The 20,440-nt window shown below is 32.0% G+C and overlaps 2 protein-coding genes across 4 annotated transcripts in view; one reads left to right on the top strand and one right to left on the bottom strand.

Annotated features, from left to right (window-relative positions):
• The first annotated feature begins 2,222 nt into the window (after window positions 1-2,222).
• Window positions 2,223-5,080, top strand: LOC108722642 (poly(ADP-ribose) glycohydrolase ARH3). 3 transcript variants are annotated; one of them, XM_018447842.1, is made up of 6 exons: window positions 2,224-2,412; window positions 2,715-2,872; window positions 3,976-4,197; window positions 4,306-4,415; window positions 4,484-4,712; window positions 4,857-5,080. In XM_018447842.1, exons 1-6 carry the CDS (start codon window positions 2,250-2,252, stop codon window positions 5,034-5,036), a joined length of 1,062 nt encoding a protein of 353 aa, XP_018303344.1. In that variant the 5' UTR covers window positions 2,224-2,249; the 3' UTR covers window positions 5,037-5,080. The 3 variants fall into 3 exon arrangements, with proteins under 3 accessions (XP_018303346.1, XP_018303344.1, XP_018303345.1); XM_018447843.1 differs by having other exon boundaries at window positions 2,304-2,412; window positions 2,698-2,872; XM_018447844.1 differs by lacking the exon at window positions 3,976-4,197 and having other exon boundaries at window positions 2,223-2,412.
• A 1,054-nt stretch (window positions 5,081-6,134) lies between these two features.
• The window catches only part of axed (BTB/POZ domain-containing protein axundead), a 32,632-nt gene continuing 18,326 nt past the window's right edge, over window positions 6,135-20,440 (bottom strand). Inside the window, exons 4-8 of the mRNA XM_018447817.1 lie at window positions 12,244-12,452; window positions 10,261-10,433; window positions 8,128-8,393; window positions 7,614-8,008; window positions 6,135-7,373 (exon numbers count right to left, since the gene is read on the bottom strand). Of these exons, the coding sequence (XP_018303319.1) occupies window positions 7,155-7,373; window positions 7,614-8,008; window positions 8,128-8,393; window positions 10,261-10,433; window positions 12,244-12,452 (1,262 nt within the window). The 3' untranslated portion in view covers window positions 6,135-7,154. The remainder of the gene's footprint in view (window positions 7,374-7,613; window positions 8,009-8,127; window positions 8,394-10,260; window positions 10,434-12,243; window positions 12,453-20,440) is intronic.

Raw genomic sequence — 20,440 nt, forward strand, 5'->3', positions numbered from 1 at the left:
GCTCCGACCAATCGTAAAGCGGCGGCACGCCGAATCGCCGCGGCCGAGTGCCTCCGATCCCTTTCACGTGCCACGCCGGCGAAACCACCCTTAAACCTTTAAACCCATCTGAAGGTTGCAACGCGTGCGAGGATACTATCCTTTGCACGGGACGTGTTGCTCGAGTATCCTCGATATTAACGATGAAGATGTAGGAAATGATAGATGGATAACGCGAGAATTGCTTACGAGGTGGGGTGGGATATAAACCTTCCGCGGAAATTAACGGACTTAATTCCGTCACGCAAATATGACGTAATCACGTGAACGTAGCGTGACGGAAAGCATTAATTCCGATAAATAGTATGTACTGCGAGCGCGCGAAAAGATTCGTTAATCAAGATTTGAGAAATTCGTACACATGTAAATGTACGTCGATAAGATAACTGCATGGTGGTAACAGAAATATAATCTATACGCTATTAACACTGTTAACAACTACGACGAATATTGCTCTTAAATATAATTGCATTTATAAAAATAAATTTTATAGGTACAATAATATACTAACACACACACAAAAAACAAAAAGCAATAAAACGTAAGCAGGAAGCTAATTGGCCAATCATAGTAGAGACCGTAAAGCCACAAGCCATAACTTAAGCAGTATAGCAAATCCGACATGTTGGATTTTCTTACTGCTACTACGTTTTACTACTTAAGGCTGCATTCCAAAACGTTCTCTCCGAGGAAAATTTTACTTGGAGAGAAATTTTGGAATGCAGTATAAGTTTTTCAGTATGCCATGGCCCTAATTCACGTAGAAATTATACGTTATAATTGCACGTAGATTGTGCACTTTTATTAATATCCAAATAAATTCTATATATATTATATAACATTTTATAAAACTCACCAAGAACTTCTCATAAGGAAAATTACGAATGAAAATGTATGAATTTAACGTAAACGATCATATCGTTCTTTATAATTCTTCACAGCAATTTACGGCGATCTTGTGTTTTGCTAGAACGTGAGATAAATTAAAGCCATATTTTTCCAATGTAAATATCGAAGAAAGCTCCGTGCAACAGATGACCTTTAAGTATTTCATAAATCACGAAAGAACAAATTAAGAGTACCACCTGCCTTATCTTCATTGCAGTAGATCCTAGGAATTAGTTCATGTAATTAATTAACGGGAGATTACATCGGTGGCTCGACCGACCACCGTTTCTCTATTAAGCTCAAGCGTGACTTTAATGTTGGATCGATTAATAGCCTACTATTTCTTATTAGCAAAAAAATCATGATTGTACAAATGTTTCACGGAATAATTCTGTATCGAACGTAATTAAAGGCTGTCGAGTAAAAAACTTTTCAGATCTCTTCCAGCAAAAGTAAAGTTGTGTTTACTTAATTGGATTTATGCTGACATACATACGTACATATAATTGCATTAATGAGCGTTTTCCACAGTGTAACACAGTGAATCATACATTTTATCCTTGTTTATAATGTTGACAAATAACAAGGATACAATGATTCACTAATGCTCGCATTCATAGTCAGACCTTGTACTTAAGGCTTCCTTAAATTTATCTTTAGATGCTCAGTAGCCAATGAAATAATTCGTAGAGTATCTGAAGATAAATTTAAGGAAGCCTTAAATATAAGACCCGATTATGAATACGGGAATATGGCTGCGTTCCGTTTCACGCATGATGCGCATGATGCATCTTTTATCTTTGTTATTCACCGAATGTTAAACAAGAATAAATGATATGTAGGCTTTAATAATCTTTAATATAAAAATTTACAGATTTTATATATTATTAAATTACTCATAACATTTATGAAAATAATTATATTTAATTAAGAATTAAATTATATAAATAATTCATTATTTATATATAATTTTTTATATTATAAAATCGACGAATTTCTAATATACATGGGACATACATAGAAAATGCACAACATATAATAAATATAGTTATTGATGTTACCTTTTTTTCTATGAAAATTAGGATTTAGGGACATCTGGGGAAATTTCAAATTCAATCTAGGGTGAAAATGTATCAATGAATTGGCAACAATAGGTCTGTTCGCGTTGCTTGCACTTTTGGCACTCGGCATCTTCGCTTTCTCTCTTTTCAAGGTCAAATATATATCTATCTCATTTTAAGTGCAAAAATATTTGGGGATTTCATGCAACGCGAACAGACCTATGTTAGATTTTCACTTTTCGCATAATCATAACATTAAGGATGGATCCGGTATTACTGAAAGATAAATTTCGCGGTACGATGCTAGGAGTTTTGGTCGGCGATTGCCTTGGGAGTCCGTACGAAGGCTTAAAGACTGTATCAGCTCAGAAAAAAAGCGACTTGCAGCGACGGTTGAATCAATTATGGGATACGAAGTTCAGAGGTTAGGTCACAAAAATCTGTAATTTGTAACAAAGCCAACTTGCATATGATGGAATAACTTTAATTTGAATTCGATGTTGACTAATTTAAACCCTGCCTTCAATAACGCATATATTGTAAGGTTTAGTATGTTAATATTATCAGTATATTTATAGTACATATAATGTACTAAAACTCGTATTTTTTCTTTTTAAATATAAAAATCGAGAAATACTTCTTAAACGTCCTACAAATGTTTTACATTTTTTATTTTTTTATATGAAATAAGCTACAATTTTTTATACAGAGAACTTAATTATATAGAACCTGTTATGGAGTACACTGATGATTCGGCAATGACACGCTCCTTAGCTGAATCATTGATTGAGAAACAAGAGCTGGATATTGTTGATGTAGCTAAGCGATTTGCAAAAAGTTATCATGAAAGGCCTGATCGTGGTTACGGAGCTGGTACTGTAACTGTTAGTTCTTTACTGATATAATATGTATTAATGTATTAATTGATAATTATCTAATATTTGAGGATGGTTCAGTTATAAACAATTAGTCAAATGCTGTTGCACAACATCTCACATAACACAGTTCTCCAAAGAGCATCCTAAAAGATGTCCTAAGGATGTCCATTGAATAGCTATATTATATGAAGTGTTGTTCAAGTTCATGCATTGATTAAGTATCTTACAAACAAAAATTTTAAAGTTGTCGAAATTTTGTATAAATTGCATGCACAGTTCTGAAAAGTAATGCTTTTGAATACATAAATGCACAAGGATACTCAATACTATTTGTTCAGACATAGCAATAACTCTGCAGTTACTGTTAATAACTGCCATAAGGCTACAATTAGATAGAGCATAGGCAGGCATCCCTACCTCACTCAGTGTATGGACATACATGGGGAAAGCCTCTTATCACCCCCTAAATTTTAGCAAGAAAAAATTCAGTTATGAAAATCATTAGCTGTGTTCAGCAGAGAAAGTTGCTTTGCAATTATTGTAAAATTTTTTAATATGATTTATTTGTACATTTAGATTCAGTAAGGAACTAAGAAAAAATCATTGATTCCTTACTTAGATTTTTTAATAGCTTTATTAAAGCAGCGATTTTCCGACGAGAACTTACTAACTTTTTCATTATTAACATGACATCTTTTTATTATGTTGGATATGACATTAGAATATTTAAAAAAAAACACAGCTTTTCAGCTCTGATCAATTAGACTTTCTATTTGGTTGTATATTTATATATTAATCAATTTTCATTTGTTATATTTTGCTGGCTATCATTTAATATTATATAAATATTAAAATAATTTTACTCGATATAACTTTAATTTATTTTAAAAGTATTAAAAATAAATCTATATAAATTTATCTTGAAAGTCAAGTTTTTTCTCGATATGTAAAAAAACGTTAGATTTCTTATAAATAACGTAATATAAAGCTTGCATATATTAGAAGATACTTTTGCAATTTCCTTTTTTTATAATTATAAATGCTTTATAATTTGTGATAAATAGTGATTTATAATAATCTACTATATAATATATACAATGTATGTATAGGTACTTAAAGGATGGAAGAAATGTGTTGAGGAAACAAATGTAAAAGTCCCAGCAAAGAATTTATTTGACGGTCTAGGTTCTTACGGTAACGGCGGTGCAATGCGAATTGCACCTATTGTATTATTTTCATACAACAATTATGATAAACTTTTACATTATGTAAAAGAAGTAACGGAAATTACACATGCACACAAGTTAGGGATAGATGGTGCTATTTTACAAGTAATTGTAAATTAATTTTATCAATAAGAATATAATATATACATGTATGTATATATATATATATCTTTATCAATAGATATCAGTTATAAAAGTCGATTATTATCACAGGCTATAGCAATTCAACAAAGTTTATGTTTAAATCCCAGTGAAAAATTGAACGTTTCCAATTTTGTTGATGATCTCATAAATAAGATGGATAAAATTGAAGGCGATACAAGGTACATTTTATATTATGTCACACATTATTACATTTAGACAGATATCAATTATAGCGTGTAAATCATAGCGAACTATATAAAGAGCGACTAAACATAGTAAAGAATCTACTTTCTGAGGATGGAGATGATCCTGACACTATTGTGTCTCCTAATGAACAACGGGTAGCTGAAGAACTGGGTATTGGTGTAAGAGCTTTAGAGTCGGTTCCTACCGCGATTTTCTGCTTTCTAAGAGCACAGAGACGTATAAAAAAGATACGCACTGATAATCCTCTCAGAAGAGTAATTCAATATGCAGTAAGTTAATCTCAAGTTATTATATGATACACGTTTCGTAGCGAAACTTATATAATAGATCAAATAATTATTATCGATTTTATAGATATAGCAAAAATTAAAAAATGCCGTTTACGTTATCATGTCTTTGTTACTATTTTATAGATTTCTTTGGGGGGCGATACAGACACGATTGCTAGTATGGCCTGTGCAATAGCAGGTGCTTTCTATGGCTGTGAAAAATTCAGCCTACTGCTCTTATCGCATTGTGAAGAATGGGAACGATTTCAAGAAATGGCCGATAAATTGCTGGATATAGCAACATCCAATGAGATAAATAAATGAATAATATATATTTAAAAAGTGTGTATAAATATTATATAAGAAATCATGGGGAAATTTTTATTGAAACGGTTTTTAAATTAAGTATATCATTATTAACAACTATAATTAATTACTAACAATTTTATTAGTGCAGAAGATTGCATACTCAATATTCTTTTTATTTTATTAACATTACTTCCTTATGAGTTTCATCCAACAATTTACTTTCTCTTTCTACATAGATGACATATTTTATACTAAATACCAATTTATAATTACAATACATTTTACTATTTTATATTGTGTTATTTTATGTATTCCACATTCTCTTTCGTCTACGGTATTGTTAACATATTTTATTTTTTATATATAAGAAATAAAGAATACATCTGGTAACTGAGTTATTTGGAAAATAAATCTGTATGACTAGTATTCATAATTTTTCGGAATACTATTGCTTGCTACAAAGTTGAACTTACATTACTTATATAATCGCACTTGAATTAGGCTTACAATAAAAATAGAAAATAATATCAATTTATCGTAAGTAAATAATGGGGAGGAGAGAGACGTGTTGGAAACCGCTTGAATTCTTTCGTTTCAATCGATTCCGTTCTCTCATCAATCACAGAGATTTTAAATATAAGTATGGCCGCATGATCAGTCTGTAACTCTATCGAAGCACACTGCTAAAAGTATAAGTTATATATATGTCAATATCCGATTAAAAACAATAATTGTATATGGCAACGATATTATGAACGATGTCTCATACGAAGCTAAAATAAAAATTTACCAATTGATCATCAATATAAAATGATTCTTGTTTTTTCAATAACGTCACATTTTTACAGCACGTATAAGTTAATTTCAGAAACTTTTCCCCTAAAGTATCCAACTTATGATCACATTTATATTCATATATATATATATATATATATATTGCAAAACGGATAGACATTTAGATACTCTCAAAAAGAGACTCTAGATAAATAAAAAAGATAAAATTTTAAAAAATCAATTGGAGGTATCAGATACATAAATATATACTTGATAGATAAATAACTCTCAATCCGACTTATAAAATAATATTATATATCCTTGAACGCGTCAACTCTCGGATTTTCAGCCGCAGCTCTACGCACTATGCAGAATACAAATAATTTAAAGATTATAATATACTCTGAACAGCAAATATGAACACAACGAAGACGTCGTAATAACACTCAATAGGTCTCGTATTTAGAATAACATAGACAATACTCTCGAACATTTTAATTGTAAAAAATGTTTGGGAAAGGCGCTTATGAAGAAGGTACGTTATAGTTGGACCATTAATAATTTATATCCGTATAAATAAAGTTTTTTCTCCGACGATCAAATAAAAATTTTGAAGTTTCGTTTCTTTGTCAAATATGTAAAATACATTGAAAAATGCATAATCTCGTAACAGCGAAAGTCTTTACTTCGTCTAACGACCGTAGCGAAAGCCTACTGTTGTAATAGCAACAGATCTTGTGCAAAATTGCAAACAAGAAGATAAAATATCTCCCCAAATATATATAACAAAACAACAAAATGTTTATAATATTAATGGAAGTGGCGTAAAACATGTTCTCAATTTTCATGCGCGATTTCTCCGTTATTTTAAAATAGTGTCTCGGCCGATAAAAGTTCACCGGAGATATAAATACCCTCTAAAAATGTTAAAAAACGTTCCTTTCGGTATTTCAGTCTCTATTATCTTCAAAAATATTACCTATGTATATAGATTTCAACTAGCTGACGTGACCACATGATACGTTTAATATTCCGGCAATGATAGAAATTACTTGTGTGTCTTTTCGTATTCATAAAAATATTAAGGAGCAGTAAGTATCTACAATTTAGAAGCTCTACTTAAATTATGCAGTTATACTGAATATCTTTTGGGGATTTGACTTGATCGCCATTTAGATAAACGTGTGTGTATGGTTATTTCTTAGACGATCATTACATGACTTTTTAATATCCATAATTTTTATCTTGATTTTTCAGAAATTTGTAACCGAAAAACAAAATGACGCAGAAAGACAATCAAATATCTTTTTTAACGAGAAAATTGGGAAGTTCTGCGATTATAATTCTATGGTGCAGTATTCAATCAAACACGCAAGCTAGAATTCGTACGAGACAATTTCCTATTCTAGCGCATGCTCTATGTCCTTGACTAGCACACTCTCTCCTTCTATTTTTTCGGTTATCCTGTCGTTCCTTTTTACCCGGCCTTAACATGTTACAGTTCTGATTCTCACGTTTATACGCGATCCTAGGTGCATTGGACAACCTAGACGGATGGACCGCTGCACTGCTCCGAATCTGTAAATTTTTAAAGGAAAGCTTTCTATAAGTTTTATTATCTTCTACGATCAATATTATTATTAAATGCGAAATCAATCGGACATAAAATAAAGTACGAAATACAACAACAGGCACATAAAATGAATCAAACTAAATAATAAAATTTACTTTACGTAATTGATTGATATCTTTACATAATAGCTTTAGACAGATAAAATAATGAAGAAATTCTCGCTTGATTAGAATATGCGTGCTTACGCTCTCGTTTTTCGGATCCTCGGGATGTCTGAGTATTTTAGAAACGATATGGACGCATTCCTCATTAGTCAGGATACCGCTCGCCATAGGACCGCTGACGAATTCTCGATCGTTCATAAGAAGATACCGCACGCTGAAGCAGACGTCATCCGAGAGCACGACTCTCTTGTTGCCTGGCAAGGGTTCGACGCCTTGTCTTCTACACTCGGCTGCAGCCCATCTATCTAACGCGTTGAAGAGGATAGACTCGCTAGTGATATTTAGAGTGTCGCGACATGCTAACTGGGCGACTTCCTGGGCACTGAGTTCTTCAAAGTATTCCTGATGCAGTACCTTTACCGGATTCGAATCGATTACAGTCAAGCACTTGAGCAGAAGATCGGTGCATAAAGCAGCTGCAATGTGAACGAATATGAATCAATTTCTCCATACTGTCCAAATACTCTAGTACCAATCATTCCATTTTTATTCATCTACAGCCGCGAAACTATTTCCAAAAAGATCAATGGCGCACCTATTATACTGGCATCGTCTCCGGGCGATGATGGTGTCGATGGCGAATTTGACGATCTGTCAAAACCGGTATCACCTTCCCGCAGCTCGTTCGCGTAAAGTCCAAGACCCTGATAAATTTTGAGCACGGTCGATGGTGTGAGATGCTTCTCAAGATACACTACGGCGAGTCGCGCGAGTCCAGGACAAAGGTACTGATGAGCTGCATCGAGCGTGGTCCTGGCCGTTGATACTGATATAAAATTGATGGGCTCGTCATGAAGATATCTATGCAACAAAATGAACTAATAGAAACAAAATATGAAGTTTAAAAGGAGAATTATTCTCTATGATTCTAACTGCGATGATGCAATGATTCTCAGCATTACTATATATTTATATTTTCTTTTTTTACGTCTAATTTTATTTTTAAACGTCCATATTCGATAAAAACGTATTTTAAAAACGTACAAATATATAGGTACAAATTTAGGTCTGATGAAAAAATTTCGCCGAAATTATTCCAACATTTCAGCGAAATTGCTGAAAATTTGCTGAAACTTCATTAAAAGTGAATTTTTCAGCTAACATACTGAAAAATCACTGAAATCCAACCGAAATTTCTTTGAAATTTTCTGAAATTTCTCTGAAATTCTTGCTGAAATTTTGTCGAAAATGAATTTTTCAGCTAAAAATCGCTGAAATTAAAAACTGAAATTTTTTTTAAATGCTGAAATTTTGTTGGAAAGTTTGTTCCAAAACGTGGAATAATTTCAGCAATATTTTTCCACCAGAGAATTATTCATAAAATTGTGGATTCATAATTTTTTTTGTTTTAAAGCTGCTCATTTTATACGTTGTTTTTTTGTTGTGCGTTTGAATGACAATGAGATATGATGGACAGTATATCGGAGCTTGTACTTAAGACAAATATAAGAATCAATTATTCTTATATATCTCAAATATAAGAATCGACTGTGAATACCGGCCTTGGTTTCTGACAACTGTTTTGGTAAATATGAGAAAGATACAAAGTAAATGGAAAGAAAAAAGTGTGATAATAGCTGTTAAGAAAGTAAGAAATAAGGAAATGACAATAAGAAAGACAAATAAGAGATATTCTATTCCGAAAGGTACATTAGGAGATAAATTAAAAGCTATTGAACCAAAACAGGAGATAACATTAAAACTATACATAAACAATAATGAAAACTATTTAAAAAAATGTTTTTTCTTTAATTTTTTATTCGATAACAATACCAATTTATAAAAATAAGAAAATATAGTGACACTTAAAAATTTAGGCTATTTTTATTTTTATAAAAATACAATTAAAGATATTTTGGTATAAGAATAATGTTTCATATTGTGTATATACAGGGTATCCGAAATTTAAATGTCAAAACTTCGGGAGCATGTAGAGTACTGTAGACAATCGATAAACTAAGAAAAAAAGTCCTGTAGAGATATGCTCGTTATGTATATTTAATTTTCATTATCCAAGAAAATGAAATTTCGAAAAAATTTAAGGCGTTCGATACCATCTGACCTTTTCTCTTATGGATTTTTTTATTTTTTGACTTTTTAAGAAAGATAATGTAAAAATTAATTCCTTATAATTATTTTCATTTCTTCTTATTATTATTGTTTTTATACATACGAACAGAAAATATACAAGAGAAAAAAACATGATGTGGATATATTTTATACACAGGATGTCATTAACCGATTAAATCATCCATTGTGAGCAGAAAGAGTGACCCGAACTGAGTCGAAAAGTCTTCTACCATTTCACAATTTTCGCAATAGTTAACAAGATATTAATTACTAAAAATGGTCGAATATTGGCCTTCAATAATTTTTTTTTCAAATACTATCAATTTTACAAAAAAAAACTATAAGAGACAAAAATTGTTTATTTTCTTCTCATAGAATTCTGTAAGAATTTTTTCAATACCCTGTATATGGATATAAATTATATGTACATACATATATACGTAATTTATATATCTTTATATAACTATATTTATATAAATTCTTATATAAAAAATTTTATTTGATATATATTTGATATATTTTCGGTTTCCATATTTTTTAGAAAGATTATTTTCTTTGAATAAGAAGAAAATCATACTTTTGCAGAGTTAATACTTACTTGAGAAAGTGATCAAATGCTCGCTTGTCAATATGTTGCAATCGCAATGACGGCGGCGAATCTGTCAATGGAGGAGCGAGCGGACCAGTAAGCATTGCCCGAAACCATTCTGACCTTCTGGCCAATCGTTCCCTCTCGACACAATATATCCACGAATCGCCGGGTAATCCAGCCTACATAATTTGTTACAAATATTATTACAGCGTATTTGTATGTGCAAATGATAGTATGTAATTCCAAATAGATTTCATCTTAGCAAGTACTAAAGTTCGATTATTAGTAGTACTAACATTTTTTTTTGTAAAAAAAATAATCCTATATTTTTATATCTTTTTAAGTAAAAAAAAAAGATAATTAAACAATTTCAAAAATATATAATAATAGAAGAGAGAAGAATCCTTATTTCTTTCAGTATTTACAAATCAAGAAGGGGGTTCACTCTTTTCTTTATCCTCACACATCCATCCATTTTTGTACTGTCTATTTTTAAATCTAATCCCTATAATGTACCAATCTCGGCGTGTATACAATACTTTCTCGTTATTCCTATCTTATCTATTTCCAATATACTCTACTTATCTCTACCCTCCTTTTTATTCTAGATATTCTTTCCTTATAATTTTAATCCTCTTCCTTCTATTTTTATCAACTTTCTAACTTTTATTGATATCTATATCTCGCAGCTAAATTCCTATTTGTTGTCTTTGCGCAATTTTCAATTTTCATTTAATCTTTTTTCTTTACTCTCTGTCTTCCTTGATATACGGTAAATTGAAAAATTTCCGACCTGATCAAGAAAGAGCAAGATTCCGTCAAATTTCAATGTCCAATAGATAACATTGAAAGAAACACAAAGAGTTAAGTTTGATGTCATTTTAGCGATTAGTTTATTTTTGATAGCTTTTTAAACTATTTTAAAGTGACAGTGAAGAAATCGAGAAAGAAATTGGAATATCGCGCTATGATAAAATTCTTTCATTTGAAAGGGAAAACTACGGAAATTAAAGCTGAATTAGATTCAGTGTATGGAGATGCTGCTTCTTCATTTACGACTGTGAAAATTTGCTGAATTAAAACGTGGCAAAACGAGCATTTTTGATGAGGATCATTGACCAAAGGACGATCAAAGACCGCAATAACCGATAAAATGATCGATTGTCACTAAATCGTGGCGGACGATCGTCGTTAACTTTGAGACAGATAGTGAAGATTGTTGGTATTATTTCATACGAACGGGCGCACAACATTTTAATGAGGGATTAGATTTGAGAAAGCTGAACGCACTGAGTGCCGCATTTACTCACTATTGATCAGCAGTTGCGGATTTGTGATGGCGAAATGGTACGAACTGAAGTATGAATTAATTATACATCCATCGTTTTACTTTCTTGGATTATGTTGAGAAATAGATTTCATTTAGCTAAAAAAAATGTTTCTTAGTCAGGTCGGAAACTTTTCAATCTACTCTACTTGTACTACTTTTTAGATCTCTTGTTTTGATCCTCTAACTTCTTTCTATAATTAGCACCATCCAAATACGACATCGTCATCTAATCAAGTTCCAAATACATACATAGTAATAAAAGTATACAGGGTGTTTCTTAAAAACCGCCCACTAAGCACATAGCGCTATTCCTGATAAAAAATTGAGTCGATAAGTATTAGAAAATTTTTTTCTACAGTGCGAAATAAATTCAGTTATTATCGAGTAAAGATAATCCAATCGACGCCGTGCTTTAAACGGACGCACATCCGTGAGCCGCGTGCCTAGTAGTATGCGTGAAGTCAGCAGCCTAAGCGCTGGGCTTTTTAAGAAACACCCTGTATAAGTATATTTTTTACTTGTATCACAGAATTCATTTTATTTACGAACACTTAAATATCTAATTAATCGTTATATAAATAAAAACATCTCGTATGAAATTTATACTGAAAATTATATTTAACTCTATAAAAAAATTGGTATTTATCTTTAGAATATACCTCAAGCATCACGGTATTTTGACCCTCTGTGACTTGTAAACCACTCTCAGGTGCCATAAGGGGGATTCGAGACATATCTGCGAAATCCTTGTGTGAAGTCTTTGTAGTCAACGGTGAAATCAAGATTCTGGAATAAATTTTACACTGCAGTCCTTGAGATTTTTCGCGCCAACTCTTAGTCAGGATGCGAGAGAATTGTGAGTTGCCCCCTATATACAATAAATAAAACTGTATTTAGGCATTAAGTCGTGCATAAAGAAAAAAAATGTAGTTATTTAAAGTTCTTCATAAGACAGAACTACTGCGAGTAAAACATAATGCGAGTATTACTTTTACCTTATTAACACGTGGCATATCCCAGTGAGAAATGACAATGGAATCGATGTCGAATCGACGTCAATTTGATGTCGATTCGACATCGATTCCATTGTCATTTCTCACTGGGATTGCCATGAGTGTATAAAGTTGACACCTTTACGTTTTGAAATCGTAATTCTGTTAAAAGTTTTGGAGATTATATTTATTATACATATATATATATAGAACAAAAAGAAAAGTTCTTGATAATTTTTAAAGAGTTTTACAAAGTTTTAAAGAGTTTAAAGAATTATCTACATAATAAGCGTGGACTTTGTAAAGTGGAATGTTAACTTTATACTCAACATTAGCACTGAATAGTTTTGAATACTTTATTTGATGTTGTTTGACGAGTACTAGAGTATCTAATATTTATAATTTTTTTATATTTTGAAAAAAATAAAAAAGTTTATAAATATTAGAAACTCTAGTATACTCGTCAAAAGACATCAAATAAACTATCGATGTTAATATTGGATGTAAAGTTAGCACTCCTATTTTTTAAAGTCTACTTTTGTTATAATGAACAGAAATGTTTTTAAAAACTATATTAAAAAACCTCCTCTTTTGTTTCAAATAATTCAGAACGCTAACAGAACTATGATTTTGAAGCATAGGGATGCCACTTTACCTATTGCCATGCTGCATTTTTCAGAAATCTATTCTTTATCAGTAATCGCGAACAGTGAATCACTTTACATTTTTTATGGAAATGTTTTATTTTCAATGGCACTGTCCGTGATTCACGGAAACATATCTCAAGCCAGCTCCGTTGGATTCGATTTTTTGTGCGTTTTATCAATCATTACCGTTTACTTTACATCGACTGCCGTGCCAATGTTACGAGACACACAGTATCTAATTCACACATGGGTTTGGCAGTATTTGCAGAAGATAGGACTTTACTTCAATTAGTTACTGATTTTTTAGTGTAGATAGTGTATATAATCGTTTTTTAGTTTTATGCAGGGAATGGAAGAGTTACTAGGGCGTCACTTTTTATAATACCAATTTGATAATGGACGTTGCAATTTTTTATGACTATAATGAGAACTAACTAAACTAAAAATTTATATGTTAAATTCAATTAAACGTTTGGATCCCCCGATTAGAGTCCTCCTCAATAATTAAGTTAACAATTTCAACATTAGTTGAATTCTAATGTGTTAAATAGGTTGATGATAGTGTATAAATTAAAACGTTTACTCGTAAGGATTGGTCATAATAATTTGGAACAATGTAGAACGTTAAACATGAAATCACATCAACAGTTTAAATGATATCCATTAAATTACCAAAGATTTATCAAAGCGATAACACAATAAATTAAAATTTATAAAACTAAAATAGGAAACTTCACGTACAATTAAAGTACTTACATGTAAATCGTAGGTGGACATACCTTGTGATGTTACTAGTACGCTTGTCATAGATCAAATGAGGAATATATGTCGAACAATAATACGAGAGGACACTAAATAGACGCTAATGAAGAGGGGGAAGCATCAAGTCTTGAAAATAAAAGAAGTATGTAGGGGATCTAAAAGTTTCATTTTTTACATTTAAACTATTTTTCTATTTGTGTATAAAAATCATTTCTGATATCAGTCGTTTGTTTAAAAAGTTTTTTTTTTTCATTATAAGCTTTCTTTTTTCAATCTTATGTTTGACGCTCATATTTTTCAGTTTCTATGAAGAAAAATACATAAGGAAATATAGAAATAAAACGATCCCTGAGCGATAACAAAACCCTCGAAAATTTAAATAGTTTTAAAATTAACTTTGAATGAGATAATTTCGTAAACATGATTTTTTATATAAATGACGATTAATTTTTCTGATATACTTACATATCGGCGCATTCATACATTGTACCAATGAGAAACTAACGAATAAAGTTTATCAGATCAAAAATACAAACATAAGATTTACTAACGATCGTATATACTAATGCCCTGTCACAACGTGAAAGATGCACGGTATACTAATGACATCGATACCAGTATGAGTGACGATCACTATTAACACGAGCGAGATGCCGCTCTATTGACAAAACAGTGAAGAACGTTTGATAGCAATTCGTATACGCAACTAGTTGTAACTCTAAACTTGACAAAGGCTGTATAACAGATGCATTTCTGTTTAATGTTATCTGAATTAAGAAATATACATTATGTGAATGTATGAAATATGCACAAGTAACAAAATTGATTGCTTATTTCGCAAATTTTAATTTTATAAATCTCATTATCGCGCAGGAACTGCTTTTCTTTTTGTTCTTTAAAAGAAGCAAAATTAAATAAAGTGTTACTACCATATGTGATAATTCACTGATTGACTACGGTTGAATTCATTTCGATGATACTCTCCACTTTTTATTTTTCAAATAAATAACTTTTTGCAAACTATTATGACTTTCCCAGAAATAATAACAACGATAGTTTATATATTAACTATCCTCCGCATCGCTTCAATCAGGGAAACAATTCATCGAAACGTAACGTTGCCGAAAAAAAATACTTTATTTATTTATCGCGAGCGGAAGAGGCTTGGCGAGAAACTCGGAGAACAACCCTTTCGGAGCGAAAAGTCCCACTATACTGACAAATCAATCGGTCTCCTGCTTCCATCATAAATGACTCATTGTCAGATCTTCTCAGAGGAAACGGTTAATGTAAATGCGTATACTAGTATTTCATCGGCTGCACCTACGATTGTTTATAAACATTGACCGAGCGAGAGGGACCACTTTAAAAACGACAGGAATGCTCGGCTCCGCAAAGTAAAGAGGGGCCTTATCAATACTTCGAAGCTACGGGTTGCATTGCAGGAATTGGAGGACGGGACCGAAGTTTGTTTATTCGTTCCGAAACTCGTATCCAGTGTCGAGAAAAATGTAGCATTAATAGGGACATCGGTCGAGATCGTACAAAGTCTTCTTGGTAATAAGGTTGACGAACGAATCGACCATCTTTTTCGAATAATAGCTTGCTTCTTGAAGATTGTTTATTTCAGAATATTCGCTGTTGTTGAACTTTATTACTAAAATAATTTTTTCAACTTGATCGAAACCACAGGAACAATCCTTTCTTCTTTTTCGAAATTAACATCGACAAAATCAATGCCAATGCCAATGCCATTTATATAGTACATATATGCGACAACGCATACGATCGATTACGAGAACAAGTGCGCTCTTTTACACTCTATTTCGCACTCGTAAATTTCCGGTTAGGACGATTCCGTTGTCACAAGGAACGCGGATATGCGCACTCTCGATTGTTCAGGGAATTGAAAGGTGTTAATAGTCGAGACGTCGTGGAACGAATGAATAATTGCTATGTGTTAAACGTTTTGCGATCGAGTGATCTCTCAACGATACAGGAAGACACTAATGATATTCAGGACGGTCGTGAATGAATCCGTTTGAAGAATCGAAATCGCAAGGTCGCGTTGCAGTCTCGCGATGAAAAAATATGAGATAGGTATACAGTATACACTCATAGAAAAGATTTCCGAATCCAATGCTATAATTCTTCGATCTATCATAAAATAGGATCGATATAAGAATAATCATATTTATTTGTTGAAAGAGAAATGTTTTATTCTTAAACGAAAAATTCTTAAATCTAGAATAAAATGTGGTCAAGCACATCACAATTCCGCGCCAAATTACTATGGCGCCTGCAGCATCATGTGTTATAACATCGGATAAAGATTTATTCTAAACGTAAGAATGTACATATATAAACTTAAATTTACTTAAATAACAAATTTCAACCTATCAGAAATCCTGTTCTATATACAGCTGATATATAGGTTTTCAATTGTATCTTGAAAATGTAGATTTCACTAATGTTAAATTTTATTAACTAATATTATTGAACGAATATCGCTCGCGGCAGGACACGAGCGAGATAACACAATGGAAGATATATTTATGTCACGAATTTTGAAGAGAAGAAAAGATGAAACGTCAAGTATCATACTAGAAATATGCGAACGAACGCGTGAGTCATTGTGTTCCAGCAGAATGTTGCTATCGCGAATTAGTGCAAGTATCCCAAACTACATCAATAAAGATTCACATTTCGCACAGATCACACATCATACATTTACACGTGACACATTTCGCAGTATGATACATATTTAACGTGACACTAATTTATAACAAAATAGGGCATCAGGCGTACCCTATTATTAAGCATCGCTCCGCTATGAGAATTTCAATGAACACGTGTGTTTATAGCTGAGGAGTGGCTCATTGTGAAACGGTCATCACGAGTATTCGTAAACATTATTGATTGTGCGTATTAACTATACTAAATGTTATGCCGCTTATAAGGAAAAATCGTATGAATATTGTTTGATCTTAAAGTTATTAAAGACAAAAGAATTATTAAAACGGAGTGACTTATTAACAAATGATGATTATCTCTCTTGTCACTTAGGGCCATGACTGATAACGCTGAAAATCTATAGTTTACTATAGATTTCCAGTATTGGCAATTAATTTTATAACGCAGCTAATATATCATTTCTTAAATTATTGCTGTAAAAGTGACGTAACATAATCGATCGACTGATGATGAAGATATATTTGTACCGATTTTACAATTTCAGAATATGATTTACATTGTGTGATGGAGATAATATTTTTTTAATGATGGAAGATGTGATAAATATTACGTTTTATATTGTGTGCTATTAAAAATTTATTTGATATTGTGTATTATAATAAGAAATGAAATTAAATATAATTTAAAAATATCCTTCATAAAATTTTAAAGTGGCATATTCACTAATACTATAATATAATATAATATAATTAATTTCACAAGCGCGCGGAATATTACGGTGTATGTACGCATTTTATGATATGATATTTACACGATCGAGTCCTCACTATATAAACCTAATATAAACATTCTTGCAAGTATATACCATACATGGATGAAGCACAATTATATCAACAGCGACCTTGTAATGACTAATACATGTCGATGAATATTCATTTTTACAGAATTCAGCGAAATTTTGTTTTGCAAGGGAGATATGTGCAGCAGAATAATTTAAAAGAAACTCATTTTTATTGGAAAAGAAGAGAAGAAAAGAGAATAACATTAAATTCTAGGAAAATGAATAAAACATAATTATATGTAATCATGAAGTTATATGTGCACGGGGGACTTTCGTATCGCTCTCTACAAAATATATTCGGCAAAAGTTTGTTTTTTTTGCAACATGCGGCCGCGGGACAGCGGGTACAATTTAATTTAGCATAACTGCAGCGACATAGGATTAATGCGAACTGACGGCTATGCGAGTAACGATAATTAACTTGAACGAGTACCCGCTCGGCCTTTTAATCCAATTAAAATTAATGCTTTTATTGCAGGAACGCGCGCCCGTATTTCAGCAAGACAAGATGTATTGGCACAATGGATAAAGAGGGTCGAAAATTTTACAGATTTTTTTTAGGTCCACCATCATGCTATATCAATGTCATTTCATCTGTTAAAATTTCAAAACAACAATAAAATGATAATTATTTAAAATAACAATATATATATAAATATATATATATATATATATATAACAAGAGAATTACGTTAACACGTTTAAGAGATTGAAATACATATTTTGAGCTTAATAAAAAAAAACGATAATTTTTAATTATTAATTCCTTCTTGACTTGTAATGTTGCGCGAATTTGTGCCAAAGAATTATGAAGTGAGTCATGAAGCACTGAATCTATTGGCCTCCTCCTCGCGTAGAGTTTCCTTTCTTAAAAATATTTGTAGCAAAATGTTATATATATCTATATTTTTAATATTCCTGAAATGCTTAATCACAATCTTGATATTCCAAAAATATTTTTTTATTTAAGGAGCTCGTAGATATAAAAAACATAGATTTCATTGTATTAGTCTTCTTTGAGTTATTATAATTTAAAATAAAATGTTTTATGAATTATACATTTAAATAACATTTTTTCACGATATGTAATAGCGCTTAAATAATAATTTAATATTTTATCTTTTCATATTTGATCTTAAAAAAAATTTTGCTTGCTGCGCGCTAGTGACCTCCCCGTAACAAATTTTTGGATCCGCCAACGATGAATAACTAACAAAAAGAAATTATATTCCAACGATAATATAGGCTGTTTACCACAACTATCTAGCGATCATCGGGGTTCGCTAATTGATGCAATCGAAGAGAAGATGCGAAAATCTCCCCTTGGTTCGAGTTCGCCCGCATATATAACCGTTTTTCAAATGTAAAGCCAAATTGCCGTCTTTAGAAGTGCTTGCTACTATCAATTATGTATAAATCGATACTATAATCTATGTCGATTAAATATTTTTCAGTTCGGTTAAGGAGCGTTATAACCCATACAGCACAGAATTTGCAGTAATATCGTTGCAATAACGCTGCAATATTGCTGCAACATGCAATATTGCTGCAATGTTGCTGCAACTTTTGTGCTGTAGGGGAAATTTTTAGTTTTGAACCCTTTTTAGCTCTCTTTATATATTATATGTTACACGGAAAGAACGATTTTTGAGTATAAATTATCGCATATAAATCGTTGCGAAAAAAGAAATGCGACTTTAGACGCGTACGTCTAAAGTATAAGTTCGATTACAACTTTTTACGAAATCAATCCCAGGAAGATTTATGTAGAAAACTTAAGCATGATGTGAGCAATATTGCAAAAATCATTTAAATATTTATAGACAAAACAATTTGAAAAACTTCTATTTTTTAAAAATGAAGGTTTGTAGATAAAAATATGAATATATTCTTTATATCCTAAAATTAGATCCTAAATTGTTTTACTACTTAATAATTATTTACAAACAATATTATTTTAAAATTATCTAGATGAAACGACTTTTATAACTTTACCTTTTATCTAAATAAATTAAAATAAAATCATCTTCATCTTATCCAATTTTAAGTGTGATTATTATCTTCTGTATATGTTATCTTCTATAGCTAGAGGGAGAGTAATTATATATAGATAATTTTTAATTATCTAAGCATAACACTGTCGAAGATAAGACTTTTCATATAAATTAGACACGTGGCATCGTATAAGGCTTTAAATCCATTCTACAATTGCGTAAGCGTAGTTGTAAGGGTTGTAGTTGTAAGAATTAACCAATCACAGTCAAATATAAGGAAAATATTCGATTATGACTGGTAAATTTTACAATTAAAACCACTGACAACTACGCAATTGTAGAATAGGTTTTATAACGCAGGTACACCAAACTGCGACAGCGAATGTTCGACGAATATTTAACAAGATGACGGAACGTCGCTTAACATGGCCAACATGAGATTTCCATATTGCATCTCTCTCTCTCTCTCTCTCTCTCTCTCTCTCTCTCTCTCTCTCTCTCTCGCACTGCAGTCTCCACATTATGAGAAAACAGCCGAGCCGCGCAAGGTTCTCCACGCGTGCAATTAGAGGAGCGCCGTAAAGCCGGCGTTTACGAGCGGTATTCCGCCGTGCGTATGCAAACGTCTATTAATAATTCGATCTTGTCGTTGTGCGCTATGCGCAAGCATGATCGATCGGTCGCATCCCGAGGGCGACGGCGGCGGGAACTACGAGGACGGTCTGGCAATATCGAAGAAAACGACAATGCAGAAATGTGCGAATTGAATCGCCACACGTGGCACCGCGCGCGACGCAGCTGCGTGTGCGATGTGCCCTCACAACGGCGAATGTGCGAAAAAATATCGCGTCAATGGTGGAGTCAGCGTCGCGTCGTATCACGGAATCCTTGACGCGGTCGCGGATGCGATGTAAACGCTGGTAAAT

The sequence above is a fragment of the Mycetomoellerius zeteki genome, unplaced genomic scaffold (assembly GCF_001594055.1).
Source record: "Mycetomoellerius zeteki isolate Tzet28-1 unplaced genomic scaffold, Tzet1.0 scaffold212, whole genome shotgun sequence".
Classification (NCBI taxonomy): Eukaryota; Metazoa; Arthropoda; class Insecta; order Hymenoptera; family Formicidae; genus Mycetomoellerius; species Mycetomoellerius zeteki.